Source organism: Gavia stellata, chromosome 10 (genome assembly GCF_030936135.1).
Source record: "Gavia stellata isolate bGavSte3 chromosome 10, bGavSte3.hap2, whole genome shotgun sequence".
Lineage (NCBI taxonomy): Eukaryota > Metazoa > Chordata > Aves > Gaviiformes > Gaviidae > Gavia > Gavia stellata.
In genome coordinates this window covers 22554956-22572632 of record NC_082603.1, presented here as the reverse complement: position 1 = coordinate 22572632, position 17677 = coordinate 22554956, and the positions used below count along the sequence as shown (strand labels likewise).

At 38.5% G+C, this 17677-nt stretch overlaps 1 protein-coding gene across 1 annotated transcript in view; it reads right to left on the bottom strand.

The window, feature by feature from the left end:
* The window catches only part of LOC104258620 (vitellogenin-1-like), a 43208-nt gene extending 26109 nt beyond the window's left edge, over positions 1–17099 (bottom strand). Inside the window, exons 1-13 of the mRNA XM_059822253.1 lie at positions 17060–17099; positions 16788–16808; positions 16409–16560; positions 13697–13948; positions 11354–11515; positions 10511–10662; positions 7570–7720; positions 7313–7470; positions 7034–7199; positions 5833–5955; positions 4050–4268; positions 1772–1989; positions 1589–1686 (exon numbers count right to left, since the gene is read on the bottom strand). Of these exons, the coding sequence (XP_059678236.1) occupies positions 1589–1686; positions 1772–1989; positions 4050–4268; positions 5833–5955; positions 7034–7199; positions 7313–7470; positions 7570–7720; positions 10511–10662; positions 11354–11515; positions 13697–13948; positions 16409–16560; positions 16788–16808; positions 17060–17099 (1912 nt within the window). The remainder of the gene's footprint in view (positions 1–1588; positions 1687–1771; positions 1990–4049; positions 4269–5832; positions 5956–7033; positions 7200–7312; positions 7471–7569; positions 7721–10510; positions 10663–11353; positions 11516–13696; positions 13949–16408; positions 16561–16787; positions 16809–17059) is intronic.
* Between the last annotated feature and the right edge of the window lie 578 nt (positions 17100–17677).

The following is a 17677-nucleotide window of genomic DNA, read 5'->3' as shown; positions in this document are numbered from 1 at the left end:
GTCTAAGATTAGCATGTATGAAAAAAGGATCTCGCTCCTTATTCTTCAGGATGAGAGGTTTAAATATTACATATGCATGGTAACCAAATTTCTGACACTGGTCTTCACCAAGAAGTAATGGCAATTCACTGATGTGCTGCATTTCCAGGCTACAGCCAGAACAAAGTAATCCATTTCACATAGCCCTGTGCCAGCTACCCTCATGTGTACTACACCCTTCTTTCTCACTGTGCAAAAATTCAGATAGCTTCATTTTAAAAGCAAAAATAAGAGGAGAAAATGAGTACCTAAAACTAGAAACACATATCTGCGTATTACTGGAAAATGTATCTCTCTCTGAATACATTTTCAATGGTACTAAAGTTCACACAGTGCGTACTAGTGACTGTATTTCTTTGGGCACTCTCTGTCTCCATCTCTGAGGCAGCAAGCATGTGTATCGTATAGTACCGTGGTTGTTGTGGTATGTATTGTATTTATTTTTATTATAGAGCAGATTAAATGGCCATGTAAGAAACATGAAACAGGGGCAGGGCAACAATAAGATCTACAAGTTTTTCAAACCACTCCCCCCCTCCAAAAAGAAGTCAAAAGTACTTGTACACTTAGCACTGTGGATTTCAGATGTTTCAGGGTCTCTTTTTCTCTTAATTACTTTGAAAAGAATCTTTACATGTACCCGTGAATAACAAAAGTGATAAAAACATCCAGGTCCTCCTAGATAAACAGCATGTGTAAGGAGACTGTGTTTATAGATATAATCTCCCTAGTCTGCCAGCTACATATGCCAAATCACTGAGGCTGCCATGGTCATTTACATAAGGGAGTTGCTTAAAACAATCTCTCCTGAGAAAAATAACTTACATGGAAAATAGAAATAGCTACAATTTGGCCCAGCAAGAACTGTCTTCTAATCTGGTCCTCCCCACTCTGACTACATTTTTATGTGCAACTCCCATTGATGTAACTGGTCAGCCTCCAGATTCCACGCGTAGATCTGCTCATTCCAGTAAAGAATCCTGGTAGGAAGGTGCAAGAAAAATCTTTAGACAATAAGCCTGAGTCAGCTGCTCATGGATGTGATGAATTGTCACATGTGAATGTTTTCAGAGTTCGATGTTTCACTGGGCACTACTGTTGGGGTGAGGAGTATTAGCATCACATTTGAATTCAGCAAGAGTCGTAGGTGTTCAGCACCAGCAGAAATTAATCCGCTTCAGCAGTAATTTAGGTCCCTTCTGTTTGTTTGGTGCTGAACAATGGTATGAAATTGTTAAGCACCACTGAGACTATGGCATTTGATACAGGAGCATGTGCCTCACCGGCTAATGAAAATGGAGGGTTAGAGCCCCACAAGCCCTCTGGCAATTTCATGCTGGCAGTATACAACACAAAACACACAGAGACCTAAACAAGCTCCAAATGGAGAGCTTGAGATTTTTATATTGTTTTTTCACTGAACATAGGAGAATATGGAGGAACAACATGCAGCTAACCAGCTGGCTAGGAGAATTGGGTTCTCATAGTGTACGATTTTTTTCACACATTGACCTGTATATATTTCTCAACAAAATCTTCTGAATCTTACCTTTAAATATACTGAAGCGGAAAACCTTGCTGAACTGGTATCCAGATCGATCAAATTTGGGACTTAATACTCTGATAGCCATTCTGCAGGCAGAAGCCCTGAAAAAATTCAGTGAGCACATTAACACCTCATTTAGCTTGCAAGAAGTTTTTCATCTAGGGAAGGAATCCAGATTTTCCTTACATCACTTGAAGATCTGGAGCTGTGCTTCTACCCAGGGCCCTCAGATGAGAGTAGATGAAACTTGCCACTTGCATGCTAGGTTCCTTCAGCACAGCATCAGCTAATGTCATCACTATTGGAAGACCTGGCTTGGTTTCAAGCAAAACCACTGCAGCTAACATTCGGACCCGCGGATGAATTTTGTGATTCAGGAAAATCTCGAGGGTAATAGCCTGGACCTGAAAATAATAGATACATTCGAATTTACAGTATGTTTGAACATTTTGCTAATAACCATTCATCACCGGTGAATGATCTCTTCATCACTAGTGCAGTAAAAATTTGTATTATTTAATTATTATGGCAACACTGTTCCTGGTTTCATAGTCTGAGGGCTGGAAGGGGCATTATGGTAATGTAGTCTGACTTCCTACACCATCAAAGCCAAGGTACTTTGCTGGATAACTTCTACATCAAATGGATTATCCCTTTTTGAGCTATAGCAAAATATATCTGTAGCATAACCACTCTAGGTAAAAGAGATTCCATGGATCCATCACATACCTGAGAAGCGGTTTCAGTGATTATATCATAGAGGTATGCCTTATTTCTAATCATTTGATCTCCTGGAGCCCTTTCTGCTAGAATAAAAATCAGTTTACTACCAGAAATCTCTATGCCATGTAGGCAGTTTAAAACTGAAAGTTTATGCAACAAATGTAATTTCCACAGTACTACTTGTGACCAATAAGTCTGACCCTGGCAATACTCAGTATCAAGACTAATTTTGTACTGGAACCTTTCCAGTTTCAATGAGCTGCACTGAAGCCTTGGACCTCAACTTCAAAATGGATGTGGATGGCGTAACACCGTCCTGGCAGCCCCTCTGTGCAGTCCTGTCCTGCCTGGGACAGCGCACGTCTATGGTCTCTAATGAAAAGTCTGATCCAGAAAACTTCAACAAACTTTGGAAATACCCTGGTAGGTTTTATTAATTTGGATATGTTGATTATCAAATATCAAGGTCAAAGTGATGACAAGGATGCAGTAGCTACTTTCTAAATGTAACTACCTTTTCAAATTAAACAATAAAAAAGACACACCATGTATTAAGTCTGTTTAATGCAAATATGGGTGTGTAGCTAGCTGCAAACCAGGCATTAAACTGGTTTTGGAACAATGAAAAATCCGGCCACAGTCATCAACTTGCTCCAGATCAATTTTCTCCAAAGAAAATGCATAGAAAATGGGTGGTCTGGGTCACATGTGGAAAGCTGGGCCAAAGAGCAATCAGAGACACAGCATTGTTGTCAAACGCCAAACTGGCTTATCTCTTCCCCAGCAAATACCCTAACTCCTACCCTTGCTATTCTCTCCTCCCACTCTGCTTTTCCCCACCTAGCTCCTGTACTTTAGTAAATTGTTTCTTTATTCTTTTGCTTAAAAGCATATCCTGGTATACCATTGTCCGTGGATCAATATGTGCACTCAAACTGGGAGTCATATGCAAAAAATGAGTATAATGGAAAAACTGATCCAGATTAGGAGCAGAATAGTTAATGAAAGCTTTTATTTTAGTTTTTATATTAAGAATAGTCTTATATAAAACAAAAAAATTCAATACCAGGAAAAAAATCTTGAAAATGCAAGGTTTCCTTTTAGAAGCAGATTGCTTTAAGGTGAAAATGATTGTAAAGTGATGTCTGTGGTGGATGAGAGTATGCCTGTGTAACCATTGTATGTGATACTAATCATTATCTTGTTCAGGGACAAAAGTCACATTTATTAAATGTTCTGTTTATGACTTAAACCCACACAATGTCTGTAAATTTGTAATTAGGCTGCAAACCTCTAGTATCTATTTACAATAAGATCTGCTCTTGAATTACGATTAGATGTGACACTCAGTATTAAATGTCAATTCTCTGAAAACCTTGTTTTGTGGTTCTCTCACATACCAAAGTTGAAGTAGCACTAAACACATTTTGGTCAATAATTTAGCTTTCTGTCTAATGTCCTTGGAAAACAAATGTTTGCAATGGAAATGCTGATTTGTTTTCAACAACAGGGTAATGAATGTATCCTTTTAATGGGATTTTTGTTGCAGTCTGAAATACTAGAGGTTAATGTCAAAATAATAATAAGACATACCAACTCAGAAATGGTTAGGTATTTTAAAAAAAAAAATATTACAGCTATATTTGAAAAAAAGTTTTGCTTTCCCCTCATCACCCATCATCGATTAGCAGCCTTGTGTTAGGTTATCATAAGTGCAAAGGAGGCAGTTTTGTTTCCTCACCATTTTGGGGTCTTTCAAGCCTATGTTTTTCAAGGCCATCACAGCAGTTGCATGCACCTTGAGCGGCAGATCTGAGGCACTGGCTGCATATCCTGGCAAAAATTTCTTGATGTGCTTGATGCTGGCTGGATGTCCTACATTGCCAAGGGCTTTCAAGGCCAGGGAAATTTCTTCTGTGTTAGACTTGCTCAATGCCTCTCCTGCAAAGCCATGAAGTAGCTGAAAAAAGAAAACAAATCGTCTGTTGAGTTCAATTCCAGTTCTTATCTATATTCCATCCCCCAGCCTATTCTGAGGTTTGACTTTGATAATTTCAGTTTGTTCAATTCACTTATTTTAAATATTTTCAAATGCTTTTTGTCCTCATGAATAGGACAGTTTATTCATAGAACAAGCATAGCCAAGAAAGCTGCAATGAACAGCTTCTTCATCACTATGCTTTAAAGTTATTGAGTAAGATTTTTAAAGGAAAAAGTAACAGCTAGGAGCTAGTTCCCACTGCCTTTCAGGGTGAGTTGGGAACCCTGCAATAATGCTGTTTGAATACCTCCGTCTAATGGTTGAAGACAGGTGCAAAAATGCAGATACAGTTAAATTCTTCAGACCCTTAAATAAGATTCCTGAAGATATGACTAGTGGTGGTGCCCTTAACTTCAGCTGTGACAGCCACATTTTATTGTGAATTAATAGTTGGCAATGCAATCATCCGGTCATTTTACAGCCTTCATCGTAAGCAACTGGATCACACATTTATGTGGCAAGATTAGAAATAGTTGTCTGAAGGCTGAATATGAGAAAAGAACTAAATCCTAATAGAAAACTGTTTTCAATGCTAAAGAATGGCTCTAAAAAAGAAACCCTGAGATGTTATAGAATAATTTCAATACAGTTCCCACACTTTAAAATACACATTTGAGATCCATTGATGGTGCAGAAACAGTCCATTTGATATTACTAATCGAATGAACGGACATTTGAAATGCATTGAACAAGCCTATACGATCATTTGCTTTGGGAAAGAATTTCCATTCCTTGGCATTGGGCTTAGATTTAATTAGCTCAAGAGCATTGGTGGCAGTCGTAACACAGGAGATGCACATAGGAATGTCGGCCACGCCCGGGTACTACAGGAAAAAAATCATGGCAGGCACACAATGTATTGGGAACACCCTGCTCTTACTTGTGGACTGACCAGTGTCAAAGACTGAAAACACCCGATTCTCTTTCCCTCTCTATCACTGGCTGGGTGGCTGACCTCTGTAAACCACGACATGCATCTCTAGAATGGGGAAATGCTATTTACTGCCTATTTAAATTGTTTTCAGGCCCACTGATTAAAAGTAGTGCAGAACAGGGAGGTTATTACTATTATTAAAAGCTTACTAAAAAGTCCATGTAGATGACTGGGCTCTGCTTCTGGCTGACAAAAGGCCGGGCTATATGACTTTGGACAAAAACCTGGGCTTTTGTGTCACTTAATTTATTTATAAGTATATATAAGTACCTATATTTAAAGTGTTTCAGAGCAGTGCCATGGGACTTCATTGATAATTGGCAATAAAGCACTCAGAGATACTCAGATAGAAAGTGCTATGAATTACATGCTTCTTCTTCTCACTCTCCTTCGTGTGTTAATCTAAAGATAAAAATGCTGCATTTAACCAACTGGGGTTCCTTTCCCCAGAGGGAACACTGTAGTGAAGTGAAATACAGGTTTCTGAATAATGAAGAAAGAACTCAAGCCTTAATTTTTCTTTTAAACGATAAGTAACAATGCGGTTACCTGGAGACATTCAGAGCAGGAGTCTGATGAAGAGCACTGTTTGTGGCACAGTGACGCATAGCTGAGATGGCAAACCTTTCCAAGTACGGTACTTGAGCGTGGGCAATGTTTTTTCACGATGAGCTGGGGAGAAAGCAGTTGTTCGTTACCACCATTAATGAAAAGTAACAATATTAAAAAATCTGTTTCTGCCAAATGCAAGGCAAAACCAGGCTTTTGATATTTTTGTATCAATGGATTTATAGTTAATCAGTGGATATTACTGTATTTGAAAATGCAATTGTAAAGTAATTCCAAGCAACATCTGGAAGGCAGATCTGTTGCTTTTATAGTGCTTCAGATTTAAATTTGGCATAGGCTGTAATCCGAAGGGAGGAAATCACTCAGTTATGGAATGGAAAAACACACTTTATTCAAGAAACATTCGTCATTGTTTTATAATTGCCTCAGCTATAGGTACAAAAAATTGAGATACATTGTGAATGGCCTCAGTACTCTGGGCAGACAGGAATATTTTGTATAAATGTAGGAGCTGACAGGAGGTACCAGCCCACTGCTTCCTTGAGTGGGAAGCAGAGCATTACTGCACAGTAACAGCCGGGTTGTCACGGCTTTTATGGAGGGCAAAACTCCAGTCTGAGATACGTGGTCTCTACCTAGGGTAGGCAGAGATAAGTTCCTGCATCTGAGGCTAGAATTAGACCCTGCAGAAGAGGAAAAAATTGTAAAAATCATTAGACTTTCTCATATGTGGGCTCCACATTGGTATAATTCCCTTGATTTCGATAGATCTGCTCCGATATATACCCATCCTGCTAGTTCAATCAGGATGAATACAGGATATAACAAATACGTATTTCTTACTTCCTAGTCTTTGTAGACGCTCGGTTAGAGATCTAATCTGATGTAACTATAAAGCACATTTGGACAAAGGGAGACTAGAAGCCACTGTTTGCAGCAATAACCTCTGTCACTGAGGGGTATTTTACTCTTTCTTTCCTGTTTGGTTCTGGATTCATTTTTGCCCTTTTGATTTGCATTCTCCTCCCCTTAAGACAGTCAGGAAATAAACTCCTTTCAACCTCACTAGAGGATATAAACCCTTTATAATTTCAAAGTCTTTGCAATCTTGTCAAAGGAATAAATACGACAGATGCTAAAATCAGTAAAGAGCGACTTGAGAGTGTTTAGGGAATCCTACTGTTGCTTCCTCCATCACGTCCCAAGTTGGTGTGCTTGAGTGCAGAGCCACAAGCACCGTCTGAGCTGCTTCCCAGCTGGTGAGTTCTTGTCTTTCCATTTTATGCCTCAAGAATCTGAGTGCATGGTGACTGGCAACTGCAGGAATTATATCCAAAATGTAGCGCCTGTAATGGGAAAGGCAAGGACCGTTTTCCAGATCCGCATTTGAACATAGTCATTCCAGATGGTCTCCAACAGAGTTTATCAGCAGAAAAATCACCACTTGTATTGCTTGTACCTGTACGCTGGCCGACTGGAGAACTGCTTCCACACTGACTCGTAATTCTCCTCATTTGCTGCACGGAAGAGGTGCATAAGCTTGAGGGCTTTTGCTGGTGCATCATTGGGAAGCTGTTCAGACGTGGTCTCTACTAGATCTTGCAGGCTTTCCTCTATCTGCAGGAAGAGTAAAACGCACGAAGCTCACATGTATTGTTTTCCACATGAATGGATTCCAACCTCCAACGAAGAGCCTGTCCAGTGGCTGAACTTTACCTGGCTTTCCACATTTTTTATTCTGAATAAATGGACAGGAAGCTGAAGCAATTCACTGCCAAACTGGTACTGAAGTGACCCACGATTCTGGAATTCTTTTGGTGGGACCTCTGCCATGTGCTTTTGCACGTCAGTCAAAGCAAGTTTCTGCCTGGAATGGAGGAATCCAGGGAGATAACATCACAAGATGCAGGCTACAGGCTAAAAAGAGAACAGTGTTTCTGCCTCCCTGCATTGCAATGCGACTACAATTGTTTCAAAAGGGTTTTGTTATTGAGGGGCAAAGGTATTTACAAACAGATACATTTGGACATGATGCTCAGAACTGTAGTCTGAGAAGGTGTGCACTGACACAGCAGGGCTCGGATCAGAGCCAGCCTTTGCCTTCCTTTGGGAGTAACATGGATTGAGAATTTAAGGAAGAAGTGGGAGGTGAGAAGCTGTGGCCTGAAGAAGATCAGGGGAACTGTGTGTTATGTCTTACGGAGTAAATCAAGGATTAGAGAAAAATAACTGATGGCAAACTTTTTTAGAAATTATCACTTAATTTAAAGCTTTTAAGAAGGTCATAAAAGCTCTTACATGTCTGTGTGTCCTGGAAGTTTCAAAAGGAATTGAAAACTGTTAGATACAATAAGAAATGCTACTATTGTTTTGCTTGCACTGTTAAAATTCCCTCCCCACTTTGCCTGGCAAGCTGAATGTTCTGGGGACTGCAGAAGATAAAAGATTCTCAGGAAGTTTCAGATTGGATTTCCCAAACAAAAAGGGCCAGATAAATTCAGGATTAGTCTTTGGAAAAGTACTCAAGTTTTTGGAAACTTTTCAAGGAGCACCAAACCTTCATCTCTTGTTATTAAGAATAATTCCATTGAGAGACTGCCTTTGTGAATATTTTCTATCATGTTTGCTATGTTTTCAGCTAAGGGGATGCAGCCTATCCCACCAATTATATTTAAAATAGGTCATTTAGGATGCTATAATAAAGTTAGGCATTTGTACTGAACAACTAAAAACATTCCCAAAATGATATTGTTGTACTATTCAGTATCTCAAAATCTCTGTAGAAAATTGGTGTGTTTATTTTGGAATCTCTATGATGATCTTTTGTATCATTTCTATCCACTCCTTCCATATGGATTGCAGAGAACTGCTGCAGAAAATAGCATATAACTGTTTTGCAGTCAAGCCACTGGAATTTGAATAGAAATTGCTACAGAATCAGCAGAGATTTTTTCTCTCTTGAAATTTTATACAATATTATTGAAAGGGCATTTGGGTCAGAAAGTATAACATCAGGTGCACTTGGACAGATTTAACTCCCCCTTCCAGAGCACGATGAATCTATTATGTCTTCATCTTCATCGTTTTGGGAAGAGGTATATCTGCCTAGAATAGATGGGAAAATGTTATACTCCGAAGAGAAGAGCAAATGAATACTAAAGATAGGATTAAACTGGTGAAACAATAGTAAAACCTCTCTTGGCTTTGAAAGGTGCTGCAAGAGGCTTATGCTGAACAGGTCTGAAAACTCAGATCCAAATGTTTTAAATCCTTGATGTTAGATTTTTCTTTCTTTCTTTCTTTCTCTTTCTTTCTTTCTTTCTTTCTTTCTTTCTTTCTTTCTTTTTTCTTTTTTTTTTTTTTTTTTAAACACAGAAAGTGCATTGTAGAAATAACTTGTGAAGACTTGGGTGACATATCCACGTCTTCCCAGCTATCTGATATTTGGCCCTATCTGCTGGACAATGCAAAAGATCTAGAGAAAATAGGGAAAAGTCAAGGCACTACACTTTCTGGGGGCTCAATATCTGAGGGAGAACAGTCTATGCACGCTTGCAGAGGGAAAGTTTAAATCAGCAAAAGTCCATTGGCTCCAGACTAATGGTCACTCACAACAATCTGTAATTTGATAAAATTACTACAGTTATATCTATCTTCACCTTGATTGCATGAGATAGTAAAGCCACTTTCACCTTTACTGTTCTTTTTTTGGTTAGCCAAACTGAACATGTCCATCATAGTAATAAAGTTAATCACTGATTTATTGGCATGAACTTTCTGATGTTGCAGTTTCCAAAACTGTATATTATACCAATAGATTCTTGCAAAAGCTAATGGAACAATGCAAGATTACAGCAGCTGGAGGGGGATTGAGGTATATCTTCTGTACAGTGACCTTTATGCAAAAAGCCTCCCTCTTCAGTAAGGAGTCCATCACTAAAGCAGGTAACTAAAAATTTTTTCAATAGAAGATTTTGAAGCAGATGAAAAAATTTTCAGACACCGAAAATTTGGGGGCTTGAGCTAAAAATGCTTTAATTTCTTAGACAACCATATTCTCATTTTGCCCCAAACTTGTTTAAGAAATACGCAAAATTTGCTGTGGAAAAGCAAATACGTTTTATATGTTTTGTGCCCAATCTTTTTTGCAATAAAACCCAATTTCCTATCAAGAAATTGTTTTGATGGGAGATCTGCAAGCAGCCCACTGTACTTAGGAAGTATATCGTAATCCAAAGTCCTATCTAGGTTTCTTGTGAACTAGTCTCCAGAGTCTCTTACTGCATTATTATTTTCCAGGGAACTCTCTTTCAGTGAGTAACTGTCCTTCAAAGTATTTTACTGCAAATATATTAGTTCACAATTTTTCAGATGGAATTACATTTGTTTTGGCTTTTATGACATAAATCAAATATCCCTGAGAAATAAAATAGTCAAACCCTGCCAAGTTTAGCTAACAGAATTTGGATAGTGATGTGCATGTTTCAGATTTACAGCTAACAGTGAAGGTTGTTTTTATGAACTGTTTGGGATTTTATGTAACTAAATACTGGCAAACAATAGGCTGTGGAAGTAAAGGAATTATTTCAGTTATGGAATTTGACCAGACTACTGAGATGCTGAGTTAGTTGCTGAATTAAAGGCATATGTACAGTACCTTGCTTCTACTATAGCATTTCCTCCTGTTATCTCGTTGAAGGGTGCAAACTGGTGGATTTCCTCAACATCAGCTTGTGTAATTACAGCTTCATTACGTGTATATTTAATTTTGTAATTGTAAGTAGCAGTTGCCCAGGAATTCTTGTTTCGCTTTATAATATAAAAAAGCAAAGAAACAAAGAAAATAATAGAAAGCCATTGAACTTCTAAATGCTGTGACTAGAAGCTATTACATCACCCACTTCAACCCACTTTTTTTCCAGGGCTGGTTTTTTCATTGTCTGTATGAGTGCTTTATGTGAATTCTGCATGTACACTTCCATGAGAGAGGTCAGGCACGCTGCCTGGCTCCCTTACTTTTACTGCTAAAAAGCGTTAGCTGGTTTTTCCCTTTCCCAAATATAAGTAATTGCTTATTCCCTTGAGAAGGAGACACATTTTCTGAGGAGAGCAACAGTATAAGCCACACGATTTCTTATTTCAAAGACAGGATTATAATAAGATGCAGCAGTACCTATCTTGAATAGCAGAAACTGGACATCGTGACTATCTTTTTTACTCAACAGAGTAGGTGAATTAACTCATGCTGATAATTAATGGTTTCCAAGCCAGCTAGTCTGAGCTCGTTGAAGTGTGTCTGCAGTACATGATAGTTTGCAGCACAGACCTCTGCTGCTCTGTGGATCTGATTTTCACACAGAAAGAAAATGTTGATAACTAGATACAGAAGATCTGACTCTTCTCTCATTTTAAGTGTAACAAAGCAAGAGATACCATGGATGCCAAATGGCTCCCTGTATATGAATATAAAATACGTATACATAATACCACTCTCATTTACCTGCTGGCAGGTCTGGCACGGATGAGTGTATGCTGAACCTGTGACCATTTGAACTTTCTCTTCACAACTGTTCAGGTCCTTGGATTTGGTCACATAGACTAAGTTTGCTCTTTTGTTTTCCTGGATTGCGTACGTTGTGTTGCAAATACCTCCGATCCCAGCCTGACAAAAATGAGAATGTGATCAGAGAAGTTCACCCTTATGCAAAGCCTCATCAGCTCCCCACATGGGCCTTCCTGCTTAGTTCTGTATTTTCAAAATTCCTGATAGAAATGAATGCTTTTTCATTTATGGTGCTCTCCAGAAGCAAAATCGGGATGATTGCTACTTTCATCTCTTTTTTACATGTACAGGTTTCCAGTAAGACAAATCAGTTCCACTGAGAGAACTGAAAGTCTCAAGAGTTTCACTGAGGCAAGATTTGGAGTCTCAGAAAAGGTAAGTAACAATTTCCAGTTAGAGCTGTCGATGATGAAATACGATTTAAGAATTATTAATAAAAAGTGCCAAAATAATTTGATCAGTCAGAATAAAATCTCAACAGTGAAGTATTTTAAGGTTGGAGATGACATTCTGCCCTTAAAATTTGCTTTTATAGACAGTTTATAAATGCCTATGGAACAGACCTTGCAATATCAGATGATCTGTCACAATACGAACAGTGATAATTAAAAAGAATTTCGGGATAGCAGAGTTTTGATTATGAGTTTTCTTGAGTTTGCAGTTTTAGCTCAGATCTTCAATAATATTTCAAGCATATATATTTATAAGAGCCCTTAAATCTCCTCAGTCAGTGAGCAGATTTTTGGAGAGGAAAATATTTGATTGCATTTTAGGAGGAAGGGTTATTTTCATGATTTTTTTATTGTTACTGATAGCATAGCCACTCCAGAGAGCAGCTCTGGGCTATGTCAGAACAGCAAAATGGTCATGTGGTGGTTGGGAGGCAAGACATACCCACTTCATCTTCAGCTTAATGGTATTCCTGAAGACACTGTGGCTTCAGTAAGGGCTAGAAATAAGAATTGACCAAGTTTTCTGAAAGGCTTGTACTCTGCAAATACAGGGCTCCTCTGCAGACTGCAGGGTGTGGTAGAGACATCTAGATTTTAAATGGGAATGTCCAGCCCACTGGGCTCAGTGGGATGAAGTAGCCTCCTGCCTAGCTGGACTTTCCGGCTGTGTGTAGTTCACGGCTAGTTCAGATACCCTTACCCTGCACCCTGCAGGATGTGATGTAAACTTTCCCAGGTTAGTCCTTTAAACCTCTCTGCAGCTCAGATTTTGGGACTAACAATGCTTATCTTCCTTTACAGAGTAACGTGAGATTGTCAAGCAAAGGTGACAATGTTCATTAATCAGTTGCTCTCTGAGAAAAGCAGAGAAAACTTGGAAATGATTCTAGGAGGTGAAGTCATATATATTGCTCAGCAGTGAGGGTAGGACATATTGCTAACTGAATTAGAAAGAACGAAGATGTAAAATAGATATGAGAAAACAGCACTACAGAATATGCAACACCACCACCTGGGCTTTTATGTGCAACAAGCAGCGTGAAAATTTTAAATCATGTAGTTCCTTTCCCAGAAACAACTCAACTTACATAAAAATAACTTTTTAAAAAATTAAAGTTACTCCAGTCTGCATTTTCAATAAAACTAACATGAAAGTATAATAATTTCAAGGTTTTTGCTGATCTCTGAATCGAATGTAGTCTAATCAATGTAAATATGGTTTCACAAAAACTAAACACATTGCAATTTCTGTGTTGAATAGTAATAACAGATGATTTACCTTGACTAAGATATTAAAACCTGAAAAACAGTGGAAATTCCAATAGAGCATCAACTGCAACTGTCAGAGCTATTACAGTAATGTCATGGCACAGATACTGTTTTCCTCCTAAAAGAGGAGCTAGAAGAGATTAAAGTATATATGATTGATAAAAAAGTCAAATTACTGTTATTTTATCTTTAATCTTGTGCTGTATGTTCAAGCTTGCTTTAATACAGTATCCAAATTTTATGTAGGCTTCAGCTTTCACAAGAGTTTACTTTCTCTAGAATCACAAGCCATATTTTCTAAGGGTCTAATACGATAAATGCGTTTTCTGAAATACTTTGATCAGCCAGATTAAAAATCTGCTATTCTGTTGTCCTGTTTAGCTACAGCTCCATCAAATGTTGTCCCAAAAGAACAACTTAATCAAGATTTCCCAAGCTTAGGTGTTTCTTGTTACAGAAGTTTATGTCAAGGATGAATTCAGAAAATGCAGTAGAAGAATCTGAAGAGAAGGCTTGTGTATTTACAAAGCGACCACAACGGCCAAAACAAAAAGCTCACCTCCTGTAAGCTGTATGAATGCTGCATCTTCTTTATACTTAGCTCCAGCACATTCAGAATCCCTCTGTAGATGTTCAGACCATCATCCGAGACAGAATCGGGAGCCATAAGGTTTCCAACATGGCCATTGCTATACTCAAACTTGATGGGATTACTAAGTTGCCCAGTTAGTACCTGGGTCAGTTTGAGTGATCGAGAGAACGAGCTTGTAGGCCAGACACCATTGTACTCTGCTGCTTCGATTGAGTGAATCTAGAACAAAGGGGGAATATAAATCGTCTTTAATTTTTTTAGTTAACTTTTTTCAATGTGCATAAGCATCTAGAGCTTTATTCACGTCAAAAATATACTTTTAAATAACACAAAGCCTCTTCAAAGGGAAAACTTAAAAGTTGTCATTTAACATAGCTAGTATCAATATACATATTTCCATTTATAAAAGGAAAGGGAGTAATGCAAATGACTGTGATATTTCCACAGTCAGTGCACTATGTTCTGTTTCATAGATAATCCATATTGCCAAAGGTCGACTTGTATGAAGAAATGAGCCAGAGAAGAGCCGCATGGAGCAAGTTGCTACCCAAAAGTAGTATGGAAGATCTGCAGGAAATTGCACGAGGAAGTCAATGCTGCGTAAAGCATCATTAACTCCTGTTGTGAACTCTGCCGTCTCCCTCACTGGGGTCACAGAGCACAGACAGCAGTCAGAAACTAATAACAACATGGCTGCTGGGCCAGCCAGATAGTCACAATTAGTTTGAGCAGTGGAGAGCAGATGACAAAAATTGTCCTTCCCTACACGTTTTGCTGCGGAGCCGAGGGCTCAGGCACTGCCTCCAAGCCCGCTCTGCACTTCACGCTCCAGCCTCAACCTGGGGCACATCCAAGCAAGTAGAAAGTTGTGCTAAACTATGCATAACTCGGATGATTTCTATCCCATGGGAATGGGGCATGTTTAGCTTAGTTTCTCAGAGGACCCTTCCTTTCTATATATTTTGACAATTTAAAGAGACTTTTCTCTGACACCTCAGGCTGGAGATGTGAGGCAAGCCGCGGATTAATTTCTCAAAAAGCCACACAAACTAAATCCTCATACAGCAAATCGCTGGAGACTGCACTTTCATATTTATTTTTGTTATTGTTGGTGGAGATCGCTGCCAAGCCCAGTAACTGAAGCTTACAGAGGAGGCTGTTACGGAGCAAATCCCTCATGCTGCCTCTTGGACATGCTTCTGGCATATTGCATACGGGCAGGTTGGGGACTGCTCTGCAGGGTCAGGGCGAAGTAGTTTTCCCCAGCCCTCGGGGCCCAGTCAGGACTTAGGCTGTCTGCTAGGTTTTGAACACAGCTGGCAATTCTTACTTGTGGGTTTGCGATGAAAAAACTGTCAGCTGGAAACCGCCCAGGGAACACAGCTTTTTGCCTGGGCTGAATGCGAACTAGTAGGCTACAGATGAAAGATTAATTCCCTGAACCATCCCTCCGAACTGTCTAATTTAAATATAACAGCAGCAAAAAAACCTTTTCCCAGAGCAGAAGGGAATAAATGTATCGTTACCTTTCGCTCAGAACTTGCCCCCAAATCTCGTGCTTTTTATTTTCTTTTCTCTTCTTTTTCTTGCCTGAAATTCTTTCTGTCTGTGTTTTTGAAACAGAAACTTTCTTCCAAATGCACGAGGGCAGGTGAGGTGGTGTTGGAAGGTTTTAGGGAACAGGAGTCAATTTTTGGTGGAGACTCACCCTGACACACCAAGAACTGTTTCGGCAGGAATGGGGGAGGATGTGTGGCGAAGACAAGACTGCCTCTGCCTCCTCTCTGCCAGGGAAGCCTTCTACTCACCAGTGCAGACGTGTGGCTCTTATTTCCTTGCTTTTTTGCAAAAAAATCCAGCCATTTGCAAAGGTCGTGGAAAGGCAATGTTTCCTGTCTAGATCTAATATAATTTGAACTTTTAAGAATACCTGGTAACAGAAGGCTAATTCAGGCTGGAAGGCTACAGCATTCACCAGCATTTATCAGACAGTCACCAGTCTTTTTAATCTGCAGTTTTCGATTTGCCATATAAAAGCTTTTAAAAAGAGAAATTTTCTTCCACATATATACAAGACTAAGTGGAGTTTGTGGAAAGCAATTGAGGAGTGCTTTTCAATACCTTCATTAGAAGCACGTATAGGCTTCTGTTAAAGGCAAAAGTGTTTTTCACATAATCAGAACTCTTAGTAATTACTCAGCATGCAATAAAAATATACAATTGAGGATGACAAAGAATGTCATTTGGGACCCTGCAGAAAAAGAAGATACCAGATGACATTAATTATGCTAAATATTGAATCACATCCCGCTACTGTCGCATGTTTTATTGCCTTTCGTTTGCTGGTTACGAAATCAGTTGATTAAATAATCCTAGGTTGTACAGTTTGGAACAATTGGATTGATCCAGTAATAAATTATCGCGCATTTCAAATTACATTCCATTGTCTCCCTGACCACAAAGCAGAAGAAATCCTTCAAGCCCAAGGTTGGCTTGAGCTGAGAATTACCTGGCAAAGTGCAAATAGAATTTAGGGCACTGCATAAAAAATAATAGTGTCAGTTAAATTCTCCCCGAGTAAGCACAACACATGATGAAACTTAATTACTTCCCAAAAGCTTAAAGAAGAAATCAAGTATGAAGAGAATTTTACCTTTCAAATTGAACACATTTTCTTACCCTAATAAGACAAAGTTTTGGCCCAATACCACTAATTTCCACTTTACTTTTTATTCTTATTCCAGCTCTTGCAAGTCCTTTCTCTGGAAGTCCACTGAGAAGCATGCTTTCATAATCAAACGTATAAACCTTGTTTTCACTGAAATCGGGTTCTGCAAAGAAATGGTTCCCATAAAACATTATAGACAAATATGTATAGAACATATTATAGTACCTGTGTTAGAATGTATGGAACAAAAAAGATGAATCTGTTCTTTTTTGTATTGCACCTGAATAAAATTAGTGGTTGTAAAATTATATTAAACATTGATCTACTTTTCAGATTCTATTTTGAATTTCACTCATTATAATTATATTAGCTGATAGGAAAATTACTTACGGTAATTAAGATGCTGGCTCCCTGAAAGAGAAGGGAAAAAAAAGAGTAATGAAATGACAAACCAAAAAAATGCCCCCCCCCCCCAAATGTTAATGCATTTTAGTACGAAAGGCTATATATTTCATCTTGTACATATGGCATAACTCTGTCTAATTAACTTTGCTTCTAGTTCAGTACATAACCAAAAGCCTTTTTTCCCTAAACAACAAAAAAAGTGAAACCTTTTCCCCAATCTATTATTTTAAAGTAATCAAAACAGATAAGATACTTACCCACCAGGGTTAAAACCAGGGCTAGTATCAAGCCCCTCATGATGGGGATAAAGTAATAGTGAACATGCTGGGTTCTCTTTTATAAAGGTATGTGCTATCACATGTTTCTTCTGGCATGTTGGTTTAACAAATAAGCGCATTTTAGAATGCACATTGATCAATCAAAAAATAAACATTTCTGAGGCCATGAATGTTGACAACTTCAAATCACCTCATGATTTCAACTAACTCACTTTCTATGTGAAATAGAGATTTCATTTTCAAAATTTCTTGCTTGCTATTTTCCCCCCCAATTTCTCCACATTGTAGCTGTATAGTAAAACAATAATTCAAATTAAAAATTAAATTAAAATAATTCTTCAATCATAACTGAAATAATTTAGCTTTTCTCCAATCATGTCTTCAATCTCCCCATAATTTGTTCTTGCTAAGGGTCACAGCTTTGGAAACACACCTTGCTCTGTCACATTGAAACTCTACTTTTAGAGGAGAATTTGTGATTGATTTCATACATTTAGGATTGAGATACCTTAGAGCTCAGGCATGCAATAAGAAACTGTCTTTCCATGATATCTACCATGGCTGTCTTTCCAAGCATATCTTGTTACCCACACCTGG